The sequence below is a fragment of the Odontesthes bonariensis genome, chromosome 15 (genome assembly GCF_027942865.1).
Source record: "Odontesthes bonariensis isolate fOdoBon6 chromosome 15, fOdoBon6.hap1, whole genome shotgun sequence".
NCBI lineage: Eukaryota > Metazoa > Chordata > Actinopteri > Atheriniformes > Atherinopsidae > Odontesthes > Odontesthes bonariensis.
Genome location: NC_134520.1, coordinates 21,057,825 through 21,071,469, shown reverse-complemented (window position 1 = coordinate 21,071,469; position 13,645 = coordinate 21,057,825). Strand labels below are relative to the sequence as shown.

General features: G+C 37.9%; 1 protein-coding gene across 1 annotated transcript; it reads right to left on the bottom strand.

Annotated features, from left to right (window-relative positions):
* Nucleotides 1-363: 363 nt before the first annotated feature.
* On the bottom strand, nt 364-13,444 carry vtg3 (vitellogenin 3, phosvitinless). Its single transcript, XM_075484390.1, has 27 exons — nt 13,405-13,444; nt 13,083-13,103; nt 12,848-12,999; nt 11,832-12,083; nt 11,586-11,747; nt 11,332-11,480; nt 11,105-11,255; nt 10,805-10,962; nt 9,785-9,950; nt 9,566-9,691; nt 9,168-9,383; nt 8,534-8,751; nt 8,340-8,437; nt 8,124-8,248; nt 7,931-8,032; nt 7,719-7,838; nt 7,442-7,631; nt 7,251-7,338; nt 5,497-5,682; nt 4,967-5,105; nt 4,722-4,890; nt 3,524-3,633; nt 3,352-3,435; nt 2,742-2,948; nt 1,007-1,155; nt 744-882; nt 364-639 (listed from the first exon to the last, which is right to left on the bottom strand). Exons 1-27 carry the CDS (start codon nt 13,442-13,444, stop codon nt 532-534), a joined length of 3,825 nt encoding a protein of 1,274 aa, XP_075340505.1. The 3' UTR covers nt 364-531.
* Between the last annotated feature and the right edge of the window lie 201 nt (nt 13,445-13,645).

Here is a 13,645-nt window from a genome sequence, read left to right as displayed (position 1 = left end):
CACAAATATATCATGATATCAAAAGCTCTGTCTTTTAAGCAAAACTAAAGAGTGTGACAAAGTTAGCAGCAGACCTACATAACACTCTTAATTTAACTTTATGTATTATGAGATTTTATGACTCGAGCTGTAGGATTACAAGGGGTTTCATCAGCTCTCCTGATCATTGTCTGACTTTTTTTTATCTTTTTAAGATACTCATTAATGAGCCCAGATTGTACCTCAGCGAGTTCAAAAGCAGATTTTGAACATTAGATCATGTTGTAACCTTTTTTCGATTGGGAAGACCCATAATTATAAGACATCTACTCTAATGTTGAATATTGCAATAAGAAAGTAAAAGAAAAATATGTTGCTCTATAGTTTTTAATGGAGGGAGTTTTTAGTAAACCCAGTATAATGATGATAATCACTAACATGCATTTACACAATATTTGTTTAAACATAGCATTCAAATATTAACATGTCCTCAGATAGATGGATTCAGATCTTCCCAGGTCATTTTAAAATCTGGAAATTATTGACAGACTTTTATGCTTGTCCGAATCCATCCATTGTTGCGTTTGTGATGCTTTGTTGAAACTCTTGAAAGCCGGCAAATGTCACTGGAAGTGACATAGCCTCGCGGTGCACTGTATACTGTTGATAACACAAGAGAAAAAGAGACATTCATTTGGATGATTAGTCATTTGTAGTTCAGTGATTTAGAGGTTCAACAACAACAGAAGTATCTCCTATGATACCTGTGGGAATTTAACCGTCACATCGACGCTGTCTGCTGAGGCAACAACAACTGATGCAGACACCTCCTGCTCGGCATTTTTCTCATTTTCCTGGTGGAAGCCAAGAACCAAAGCAACGCCAGGAATGTATCTTTCAATTCTGGAAAATAAAACCAATAAATAAACCAATAAAACCAGTCAAAGTTGTAAAAACACTAAATGTTTAGTGTTTATCCCTCTCGTTCCAGCTGGTTTCTCTTTCCTTATTTTCCACTGAGACTCACCTTGTGCCAAACTCTGTCATGTTTTCTGGGATGTTTTTCAAGTGCACTTTAGCCTTCAGCATCAGCTTATCAGAATCAGGAAGTTGAAAAGCAGCAGCGCTCATTGACATTTCATAGGTCTGACACTCAGCTCCCCATTTAACACGTGCCTAGAACAAACACAAGTGGTAAAGTGGAATAGTTAGAAAATAACATAAAAAAAACCAAAAAACAATACGTCCGATCATCTTTTCCTTAGCTCATCTCCTCACAGGGTTAAGAAAATTCATAAAGACGACCATGCTGCAATGACAATCAGACCATGATAAAGACCATAATAAGACCATAATATTGTCTTATAATAAGACAATATAAAAAAGAAAGAAAAAAGCCCCCAACAGAGATGTCCCAGGCTGCTTACACTCACTGTTCTGTCATTCAGAGAAATCACAGTTTTTGTGACAGGATGAATATAATTGAGCATTGCTTTGAAAGTTGGACCTGTAAAGAACTGTAGCCTTTAATTATCTCTTTTCTTTGAAAAACCATGTTCAAGCGTTTCTTATGATAAAAGAGATAATAAAGAAAGCACCGAGGTGCCTTATCACGCCACTTAGATACTTCTAGGTTATTTAATTCAGTTTGGAACCTTTCTACGCAAAAAAAAAAGTAATTCAACCAGATCTAAGATGTCTGTGTTTAAGTAAAACTCTACAAACTAGTGACCTAGCCGATGGAAAAAAATGTAAATGGCAGATGATTGAAACTTGCGTTGAAATCACGAAGACATCAGTGTGTACCCCAATGTTTCATATAATGGAGCGTGAAAATGATAATTAGGAATACATGAGAAAAAATATAGCTACAGCTTTCATAACTCATTGTAGCTGGAGATACTAAATATATGTCTCAGAATGCATATAAAACAAATGATAAATGATTTTGAAATAGTATCGTTGCATCCCCATCCATAAAAACAAGTGCAGAGCCACTACATGTACGTTAGTATCCTCCCCAAAATCTATTAAGAATACATAATGGAGTTTTTATCTTCACTATAAAGAAAACAGAAAGCGTAATCTTCTCAACTTGTAGAATTAGCAAGTCATTATAAGCACATTTCCGAGCATCATCTGCAACATCTTTCAAAAATACTGTGTAATGTATAGCCACAGAGAATGAAAACATAATTCAGAATAAATGACACTGAGGTATCAAAAAAAAAATAAAGCCCTGAAAAATAGTGCAGCTCTTTTTATGTTGTTTTAATAGTTTTGTTCAGCAACAAGCTTCTTGTTGCAGCTGGATGAAGATCCAGGACATTCTCACTACCAACTTGTCACATGACAAGACATGACATGATGGTTGGAAAGAATCCAATGTAACATTTTAGTTGTGATTTTCAGTTGTAGTTCAGATTAGGCAAACGAGTTTGGATCGAATGTGGTCCTTCAACATTTCTTGGGGTTACCATGATGATGCCATGACAGTGGAAGAAACCAACAGGCTATGGTCTCATGCCATCTATTTCAAACAAAATCTTACAGAATATTCTATTCCTCAAGACTTTCTCTTAAAATATTGAATACGCTTATGCCACAACTGAGGATGTAAAAATACCGTTCAGACTTGTAATCTGGATAAATAGTACGCTGATGTCAGGATGCTATCAATTATTAAAAGCTATATTCTCTGTATTTATACACCCAAATTCATCTAAAAGAATCATAAAAATATGTTTTTTTTTTCTACCTACCTCTGTCACAGCATGGACATCCATACTGGTGTCAACACACATCTTCCAGTTGGTGTTTTCTCCGACTTGTGACACAATTAGTTGGCTATTCTGAATGTTTGCAGTGGGTGTATAGTACATGGCTGCGTTGTAACCCTCTGGCTTCTGGTTCCCACTCATGGCAAAGGCTTTGAAAATGAAGGCAGGTTCAGGTGTAGAGTTGAAGTCCTAAGAAATGACATAGAAAGAAGGATGGTATATTTCCAAATACAGTGTATTGATCACCTTTTGCCAAATGCGAAGCAATGATAATACCAGAGTACATGTGCGTTAGTGTGACTGTTAGGGAATTTTTACAGATGGACAGGGCAGATGGGTCAAAGACTAAAAGTGCTGACTCGCAAGGCTGCAAAATAAATCTTGTGCGCGTGTTAGATGAACACTATCATAAATGTTTTGTTTTTTTATGCACAAAACAATGATACCTTGACATGGACCTCTTTTTTTCACAGTGATGGTGAAGTCATGAAACAAAAACACAGTTAAGACATTTAACAAGATTGCTTGTTGCAAACAACCCGTCTTATAAACTGAAACAGATTTTAGCCTGCGTGGCTTCCTCAGTATATACCATGAAGATGCCACTGTGGCTGTGATGAGATCCTCTGACACTTGAGGCTGACTCCGAGGACAGATTTTCTTGCTGGGCGGCTTCCTGTAAAACACAATTTAAGAACGGGAATTTTTCAATCAAACACCAGCACAGGTGTTGCAATAATAGCACTGCACGAGTAGCCAAATACCTTGGAAAGCGTCCTCAGCATCTCAAGCACTTGGCGTGCATTCACTGGTTGTTTGCTGGGGCTGGCATTAACCTCAAAGTGGATTTTGTCGACGACTTTGTTTGTCTTGACTAATAAAAGGACACAGGCGACATTAGCGAGGAGAGTTAAGTATGACATGTATAGGGCAACAGCAAAACTAACTTCTTAAAAGTGCCTACTTAGAAAAAAAACTTATTAATGAATGCTGTCTTTGGAACATTTCCACCACCTCTGTCAAAAGCCATTTCCGATGGGGCACTGTAGCATTTAAGTTTCTCTCAGCAAAGTCACCAGACGCCTTTGATCAAAAAAATAATTTTATATATTGAGGTACCCAGAGGTGCCAGTCCACCGCTGCTTTGGCTTTGATGTTTTAAAGAGTTGATTCGGATCCAAAAAAATTCTAAAGTCACACAAAAACACTGACTAACCAGTCGTAGCAGAGGTAGACCAGCAAGTCACAAGGAAGGTGAAATTCCTGTTTCTTTTAAAGTGGTCTGGTGGTTTTAAAGAGAGCATAGGTGGATACAGAGAACTGTCCGAGCTTTCTTGGGGTTTGGCCTTGTCTAAGTGAGCTCTGAAACGGCAATACTAATTCATAGCTGAGCATTGCTTATCCATTCAAATATATGAAAAATGGACAAATCATCTCATCTTTTATTGCTGTCCACGTTTTGTTTGTCTTTGTACGCTTTAAAATATCTAGAAATGACATCCAGCTATGACCCTTCAATAATTCAGTATGTCCTTTCAGGCTATAAAATGACTTTTGAAAGTTGCCCTTATTAACTGTTTATACTCAATGGCATGATATCCTGTTTGGTTTTCCAAATTAGAGGTGTGCCAATACACTGTTTTTAATGCACTGACTATGGATAAGTCCCTCATAAAACCCATCTAAAGATATACAATTTAATCGTTAAGTTAGACTTGAACTAGAATAAAAAATAAGCAACTTTGTTTACAACTAGTAAAGACAGTTATTTATGTTTTAAATGAATCCAGGAGCAGGCTGAATGCATTAGTGTGTAGCCCCACATAAAAATGCTGTGATACTTGGAGGCGGCAGTGACTGTTTGTAGAGTTTTGGCAGAGTGACTTCAGTTGTCTTCTCAAATCACTTAGTATCTATCATGTTTTTGAGGTTGTGCGTGCTTGTGACTGCACACTTACATACCTGGAACGATTTTAAGTGCCATGTGGGTGTCACCAATTAAATAGTAGAGTGGGTACAGCTCGTTGAAATATTGTCTTGTCAACCCGTAGTCCATACAAAGACCCGCTCCGTAGATATTACTCTTAACACACATTTTGGAATTCGGATGCCAGGTGTCTGGTGTCCGGATCTGTTAGAGTGGGAAAATTACAAAGAAATGAATCTGCTTCTCGTCACAGAAAATATCCCAAAGGTGCCTACCGTACCTGTTGTGACTCAGGCCTCACTACACTGGCGTTCTTGAGAAAACCTTTATCGTTGGAGTCCAGAGCAGTGGGCATTATTGGAGTCTTTTTTACTGAATCTGGCTCTTCTATGTTCCTGGAGACTGCAAACACGTTGAATCTTTTTATAGGGAAAGAGAGGTAAATGTCTTATGTTTGACACAATGGCTGCATTGTTGATTGCATGAATAACCTTCTAAACCTACAATGTTTTCTGATCTTTATAGCGTTCCATACTTGTATCTTGGAGTCACTATTTCACGTTCACAATCAATTAATTTTACTCCAGGAGAGTGCAAGACAAACCATCCATTGATAGAGTATTCTGCTGAGTTATTATAAGAAGTTTGGGACTCTATTATACAGTGCAGCGCTGATAATTATTTCACATAGCATGAAGATTCCATACTGTTAATAATACTTAGTGAGTACTGCAAATGTGCTCATTATTGTAGAAGATTATGATAATGTTATTTTAATTAATCAGATTCACTTTCACTCTCTAAATATACCTCACTGAAACGAGCTGAATCTCTTCTTTGCAAGGGGGAAAGTCCATTTCAAATCTCTTTTCTGCCACATTGATTTTGGCAGAAAACTTCCACGGCACAGCAACTGGAACTTTGCTCTTCATCTCACAGCCACTCTTGAACAGCTCTGTGCTGATCCCATAGAAAACCAAGTAGTCTTTTGTGACTCTAAAAAAGAACAAGACGGCACAATATAAAATAAATACTTTGACCCTTATGAGTTAAGCACCACCAAGACGCATTCTTTGTTGTACATAGTGATAATTAAAGGTATATGAATCCTTTAGGATATTCTGCCTAAATATGACCGAAAACATCAGATTTTTACACACATTATTCAACTTGTAACAAATGAGAGGAGTATTCTTGGTTACTTATTACTTGCTCATTATTAACATTTTATTTGAGGGTGAAAGTAGAATCAGGTCTTTTCAATTCATGGAATGACTAGCATTTCTCATCTGAAAAGGTGCTCATTTTTTGTTTAAAATACAGCGATTTCTCAAAGTCAGAGCTTGTTTGTGAAAGTCAACTGAGCTATGAAAAAAGAACGTTTCTGGGGTTCTCAGAAAAACAGCTGTCAATGCTCATGAGGCTGGAAAGGGATTAAAATCACCTCTGAAGAGTTGCGATTCCACTAATTCATAGCGCTGTTTATAGCACTGTTACCCTCCTCTGGAGTGACTAACCAACAATGATCAAGAGCTAGATGTTGGTCAACACGTTACCGCCTATGGTCACTTTTAAGTGAGTAAACACCTCTCTCTCATTGGTTATTGTCAATTAGTCCATCGTCAAGAGGAATCTAGACAATTATGATGTCTGTAACGTAGTTACACTAATTCTTAGTTTGTATTCATTTTCATTTCATGTCACTTCACTAACTCTCCTGTCATTTCAGATCTTGCCATGCAATTTACTCATTTCCCTCACCTAGGTTTCCTGCCCATCTCCTCCTCAACTGCAGTCTATTTGCTCATTAGTTCCTCAGTGTATAATATTCTAGTCACTTTCACTTGTTTCCTGCCAGATTGTCTTGTGTTATTCTTTGCCAAGCTCTCCAGCATTTTCCAGTCCTGCCTACCTGTTCTGACTTAGTTTTGCCTTTCCTGGATTCCTGCCTGCCCCTTGTCGGATTTGTTTGCCTTACTCGGATCGTTTGGTTGTGACCCGGACTGTTTTTGGCCTGAATAAACCGATCTTCCCTCGCTAATCGCCTGCCTCATTGTCGTGCTTTTGGGTTCTCCTTTGCTCGCATCAGTAACCGTGACAATGCCAGGCCTCCCTTGAAGAAGAGATCACTGATCTCAAAGGGACTAACCCGGATAAATATGGGTTGAAAGCCACAGCTCATTCCTTATACAGCATTGCGCCCTGGCTACAGATTGCTGAAAATGAGGCCATTTTAAATAATCAATGAGTAAGTTTGCTCATTATTTAATGAGCAAATGTAATATTCTGGTCTTACTTTCTTAAAGATCCAGTGTGTAGGAATTATTGACGTCTTGTAGAAAAACTGTAAAAAACATCTTCTGACAATAGGCTGGCCTTATTTTTACAGGAACTCTAGTTGGTTCATTTTACTTTAAGAACTTGTGCAACAGTCTGATATTCATGATCATATATGTATGTGTAGTAATTCTAGTGTTTACAACATTGTATGTACCACTACAAACTGTTTGCTATTGTTAAACATTATCAATTTTTTTGTCAAGCTGAATATTGAATATAATTACCCAGCAAAGCCGTCTGTGTCCAGGGAGATTTCAGATGTCAATAGCTGTCCAAGATGTTCAGTTGGTGCTGGATTTAATGTAGCTTTAGCTAGACGAGAAGAAAGCATCAGTAAGAATATTTTTTTTCCAAATTAATTCAGGAGCTAATTCATTTGTAGTGTTCTCATATTTTGTAGCCGTTGACTACTCACCATTAACAGTGATTGCTGTGATAGAATTATAATATTTACTGATCTCCACTGGGAGACCCAGGGAGGTAGCTTGAAAGTAACGACCCTCTAGGACCAAGAATGGCCGCGTGTAGTGCCATGAAGTTCCTCTCTGTAATTTCTCAATTGCAGTCCACAGAAGGGTTGCTTTGCCTGCAGAAGGACTGATGGCCTGCAAGTAACATCAAAGTTACAACATTTTGTTGGCATCGCTGGCTCTGACAGGTATCATTTTCATCATATTGTGTTTTTCTCTCACCATGAGGATATTTCGAATGACTTCTTTGCTGATATCGGTGAAGAACCACTCTTGGCCAGAGACACGCGAATAGGCTGACATGACAGGCTTATCATTTGGCAGAATCTCCCAGTTGCGAAGCTGAGAAATGAAAAAAGGAAAATATTATTTTGGTTACGCAGCATAAAGACATTCGGGGAACTTGGCTGGGAAGTATCAGGTAAATCACTCACCACATTGAAAATAGCCTGAAAGTCGCTAAAGCTAAAATTCCCCTTAAACATAGGGTTACTGCTGCTAAATAGCTCCTTAAGTCCATCTGCACGAACACCCAACTTTACAAAAAGAAAGGAAGAGGATTACTGTTGAATGGGAGAACATGTCTGAATTGAATACATGTGTAAGTGGCAAAGTATTACACTGTACCTCCAACAGCTGCAAAATTCTGCCAATAAAATGAAAGTCTCCTTTGGTCATGATTTCAGTGGGAAATAGGCTAGCTGCACTTCTTAGCATGAAGATTTCTGAAGCTGCTCCAGTGAGTAAATCATCTATATTGGGAAAAAATACAGAAAAAAATGAATGAAATGGTTTTCTCTCTTACAAAGCACCATCTTAGGTCAGTGCTTTATTTGAACATACCATTAAACCAGTCCATGCGCATTGCTTTGCTGTAATGATAGCTGAGGCGGCCAAATTTAGGGGCAAGGATTTTCACAGCCACACTGGAGGCAGTCGAGCTATGGAGGAGGCCACAAAAAAATAAATAAAATAAATAATACTGTAAGAACCATGTAATGTTTTCTGTCAAATCTAGCACTTATTATTTTACTTACAGGAAGTGATTATCTGGAGTCCTAGACCGAGCTAAACTTTTGAAGTAAGAATATGCAAAGCTAGCTACATGAAGGTCTTTTTCTACCAGTAGATGTGTTGTTACTGTGTATACAAGAGCCATTGATGGCTTAGTGTCAACGAGGATCATGAAGGCCAAAATGCGTATATCTGTGGGAAGGTTCTTCTGCAGTAACAGACTCATAGTGACGTCTTGGACCTGAAAGCACAAGTATTACAATGAGGACAGGTTTAGAAAAATCAGGACCTAAACTCACACATTTACCACCCAGTGGTGCAATGATTTCTTACTTGTTCTGTTCTGTATCTTGAAAGAAAGATACTGTAAACATTGTAGATATGAGTGTGAAGATTATTTACACACCATCACAACATGAAAATGATGTGACAGTGTTATGTTTCAGACTTACATATTTCACATGATTTTTGAAAGTTAATGTTAGCTGTCAAATTGAAGGTGTTTAGTCCGATTCTTTGTGGAACTTGCATTTCAATTAGAAATTGAATCGATCAAGGAATTTCCCCATTTACTATGGATTTGATTTCCAAAGAAGGCCAAGCTCAGAGTTATGATATAAGCATCTATTCAGTCTGCATGTCATTTAATGCTCTTACACTACGAGGGTCTCTTTCAGCAATGAGTCTCATAGCCTGCACAGCAGCACTCTGCACACGAAGAGGCAGATCTACGGGGGTGGCAGCAACAGGGAGGAAACGCATGATGGTTTTAATGCTGCCTGGATGACCTGCATTTCCCAAAGCTTTCAGAACGAGTACCATGTCATCCTTGTTGCCGCTCTTCAGAGCCTCCATGGCCATTTCCAGCAGTGGCTAGTACAAATGTAAAATACAAGCAAGGCTTGTTTTTAGCAAAAGTTGCATTGAAATTTTACAAATAAAAAACTGATGTTACTTATTCTTAGGGAAGTTCTCATCACATATCAAATAAACATATGATACTGGAACATATGACAATTTGCTTATCAAAATAAGCATTTTTTTTGTCTGTCTACCTGAACCACAGTTACTGGACAAGGTGTATGATATGCACAGTGTTTGTACACCAGAGAGCCATAGGAAAGCACCACAGTGTGCCACAGATAGATAGCCGATTTACTGAAAGGCATCCCAAGGAATCCCTGCAAGAGACAAGCAGAGACATTAGATTTTTCTGGTTTTCTTGTGTTGCTCTACAGAACACCAACTGTTTTCTGTCTTTGAAACTGACTCACTTTAGCCATCTCAACCAGCTCAAGATCTTCCTTGAGATGTTCCATGGCCATCAAAAAGGTATGCCAGGCCTCAGTTGGTGTCAAATCGCCTGCCTTAAACCTATTTTCCAAGAATTTAAGGACTTTGGCATCGCCGATTTCAACAGTCATATCTAAAAACCAACGTCTAAAATGAAAAAAAGAAGAGAATCTTGAGTTATCCAGACAATATTTAAGATAATGCTTATCTTCAAATCAAACAAAGAGGAAATATGTGAAGTTAGTCATTGACTCTGTCATCAGGCTTCACATGATAGTAAATGAAAGACATTAATCAGTATCAGACTTAAGCCTTCTTGAACTGAGTGAAATGAATATTTTCTATGACCTAATTAGCAGATGTGGATCAGTATTGGACTCATTAGATGGCCTTGGGACTCTTTTTCATATCTTATAAAACTCTAAAAAAGCAGATGGTCAAAGTTCCACTTTGATTATTGAGTAAAATGGTCTCAGAGAATCTGTAGATCTACTTAAGAAATCAATTTGAAATTAACGATCATTTTGTCATTTAATTCCACTTGACTCTAAAGGTGAGTGGAAGATTTTATCTTTGTCCACATGATGCTGGCACTATTCATCAACAGACCAGAACAGTGCTGATGGAAACCAAATAAGCTAAACTAACTTGTGAAATAAAAACAAACAAGTGAATATGGCTGGGTTGCAACTGCAGAATAATGTGCCCCTCACCAAAGTAAGAAAGACACAGCATGATAAAAAATAGCTGGGGAATTCTAACTTCTGTGGGAGTAGCAAACCAGTGAATATATTGATACACATCACTGTAAACAGGGAAGTCATTTGTCAAACATATCTTACATCAACATTGATGCTGGTAATGTGTGTTGCTCTTGACGATGTCACGTTTGATGTGATGCTATGGCCAAGAATGCGTTTTTATCTTGTTTCACATAAAAAAAACATGAAATTTGGCCAAAGTTTAATGTTCGTCCCATCATGTTCTTATCAAATACTCACCTGTACTCTGGATGTCCTGAAAATTGCTTCCACATAGTATCCAGTCCTTCATAAGGGATCACTCGCATTAGCTGATAAACCTTCATTGAATCCTCAGTTGTTTTACTGTCAATGTGGTAAATGTTGGCTTCAGCCAAACGCTTGATCAATTCAATAGCCTGTGGAGAGGCAAGGGCTATGTGTCACTCTGGATTTTGATAGTCTTACAGGTATGAATTTAATTTATTTCATCATGTTCTGGTGAATTAAAAGTACAACCAGTATTTTTATAGTATTATTATTATTATATTATATAAGTACCTTTGGTATGGGGTCCTCCAGGCTCTGGATCATAATGGGAAAGTTATTGTCTACATCGGCAAACTTGTAAACAATGTTGCCCTTGCTTTCCAGTGTTCCGTACGGGACGACTCCAGCCATGTCGCTCACAGCAAGCAGTTTCATTTCCTTGCTGTAGAAAAAGCATTTTAATTCACATAAACTGTATGATAGACAGAAAGAGTGAGCAGTTATTTTCTTGCTCTTACGTTGCTTGCATCTTGAAAGTGCCGCCCTTCACGTTAAAGGGAGTGAAGTGCTGTTGCTCCAGGCCGTGAGCTTTCGTAATGAGACCTCCCTCTGCTGTTGGTTTGACTGTGTAAACATATCTCACTGTTGAAACGGTAGATTCCCCTCTCTAGGAGGGAATGTACATAAACAGAAGCAGGGCTGACATTAGTCTGTTTGATTTATAATTGCAGAATCAGCTGCATCTATACTGAGAAAAAAAAACAAGGGAAACCTCTTTAGAGATCTTGTCCACTACAGCAGCTGCCATTCCCCTGTACATTGCTGCTTTCTCTCTGCAGTTTGTGACATCTACAACCTGAGTGATGTTCAAGTCCTTTGTTTCCATGTTTTCTTCAATGGCGTAGTTACTCTGACACTTGCCATGGATTCCAATCTAGAAACGTGGTAAAGCCTTCCCATATCAATAACACATTTACTTATTCTGTGTGAAAGAGAGCTGTTTTTCTGTCAGATTTACCTCCTCCAGCTCATAGATGCGTTGTGTGGTCTTTACAGTGACTTGAAAGAAACCGAGTATCCCTCTCACAATGTTGACAACAGTGGTAGAGATCTCAGCAGAGGCGAGGATATCACCAACGTGCCCGTTGTTGTACTCAAACATGAGAGGTTTGATGAGCTGGGCAGCAATACGTTTGCTGAGTTTTGGGGAGGCCTCATAGCCGTCTTTCCCGGGGAAGCCGTGATACTCAGAGAAGGCCAAATCAGAGACCTTTGAACCAGAAACAGAAACAAGGAGGTAAGTTACTCTTTAACCACACGCACAAGCATTTTGAAAAACCTCAGAAGAAAAAACCGTCATGTCAACCAATGAGGAATTAATACGAATTACATCTGTAACCCTGTGTAGTCAAGAATAAAACATGATATTTTACTGGATTATTCAAACCTACCTTTTTATATATATATTCACACATAGTCATAGAAAGTGGTTTACAAACACTCCTGAAATAGATTTCAGTGCTTTCTTTTTTCTTAGGATCTAAAAAGTTGGATGATTTTTCTAGAGGTCTACATTATTGAACAGCTTAAGGTATCATTTTGAGGTTATTTAGAGCCTCCAAAAACTCCAACGACAGTTCAAAAACAATGTTCAATGACTAAGCCTCAAAATAATCCATTCGTGGTTCATCTTTGCTTGTCCGATTGGTTTTTCAAGGACTTTAAACGGTTTTGATTTCTTAAAATGTTGAGTTTCACACGTGTGTCTATTGAGCATTTATAGATTGATTTTCCGCATTTTCATATTTGAAGACAAAACACTCATACATGTACCAAACCTTACATATATTCTGAACAGAGGGATTTTTACAGAGGGATTGGTTTATGTCTCAGTCATAAGCTTGTTTCATCTCTTATTTCTGAAAATATAGTGAACATTGATTTTGTCTGGTTGTCTGTGGTATTTTCAGATGCATGGAGAGACAAAAAGAGCTCTCTAATCCCTCTGAAGAGGTCCCTCTGTTGCCCACTCACCTGAAGGAGGAAATTTTTCTCGGACACTCCAGTGATCTTGGCCTTACACGTTATTTTCACGCCGGACTCTGCAAGATCTGGCATTCCAAGTCCGAAGTTCACCATTCCTTCATATCTGTACTCGTACCTTTTCTTTGGATTCAGGCTGATATCTGGAATTTGCTTACATGGTTAATCATAATCACATCATGTTATGTTAAATTAATGTAATGATGACGTTACGATCAAGACTCACCGTATCGGAGACTTTGGCATGCTAAAAGATTAAAAGTCAAACAAAATGACAGAATTAGAACTTTTGTGAGGAAACAGTATCAAGACATTTCTGATATGATATCATTAATGTGTGGTACTAATTTGCATTCTAAGTTGTTCTAAATTCAAAATATAAGTAAATATCGATAGTAATATGCCTTTCATAGTATTTTTATAATACAATTATCAACCAGCTTTTTACAATGTCCTTTCGAAAACAGGACCTTTTGTGATTAGGATTCAAATGAAAACTAAATATATTAAAAAGTAGAATTATAGGAAAAAGATCAATGAAAACTTACTAGCCAAAGCCACAAGGCAGCATATTAGGAGACCACGCATAGTGAAATACGAGAGGAAGCTGTTTCAGATTTGTCCTCATATATGACCAGGATTTGATTTCACATTTAACCTTGACAAGAGGACGGGTGTTTAATTTGGACAGCTGACTTAAAGTAAACACACGCTCTCTGATGTAGAGCCATGTCGACCTGTGTCACTGTCAGAGTGACATAAAATATGTGAAAGATAACTTATTTACAG

Bases quoted from the DNA above. Each gene is read 5' to 3' on its own strand.
- vtg3 (XM_075484390.1), bottom strand. From the start codon at position 13,444: ATGCGTGGTCTCCTAATATGCTGCCTTGTGGCTTTGGCTA. The intron at 11,256-11,331 runs GTAAGAGCAAGA...CTTTTTCTACAG, and splicing joins ACTTTCAAGATGCAAGCAAC to CAAGGAAATGAAACTGCTTG. The intron at 10,963-11,104 runs GTACTTATATAA...GCCTCTCCACAG, and splicing joins TGGAGGACCCCATACCAAAG to GCTATTGAATTGATCAAGCG.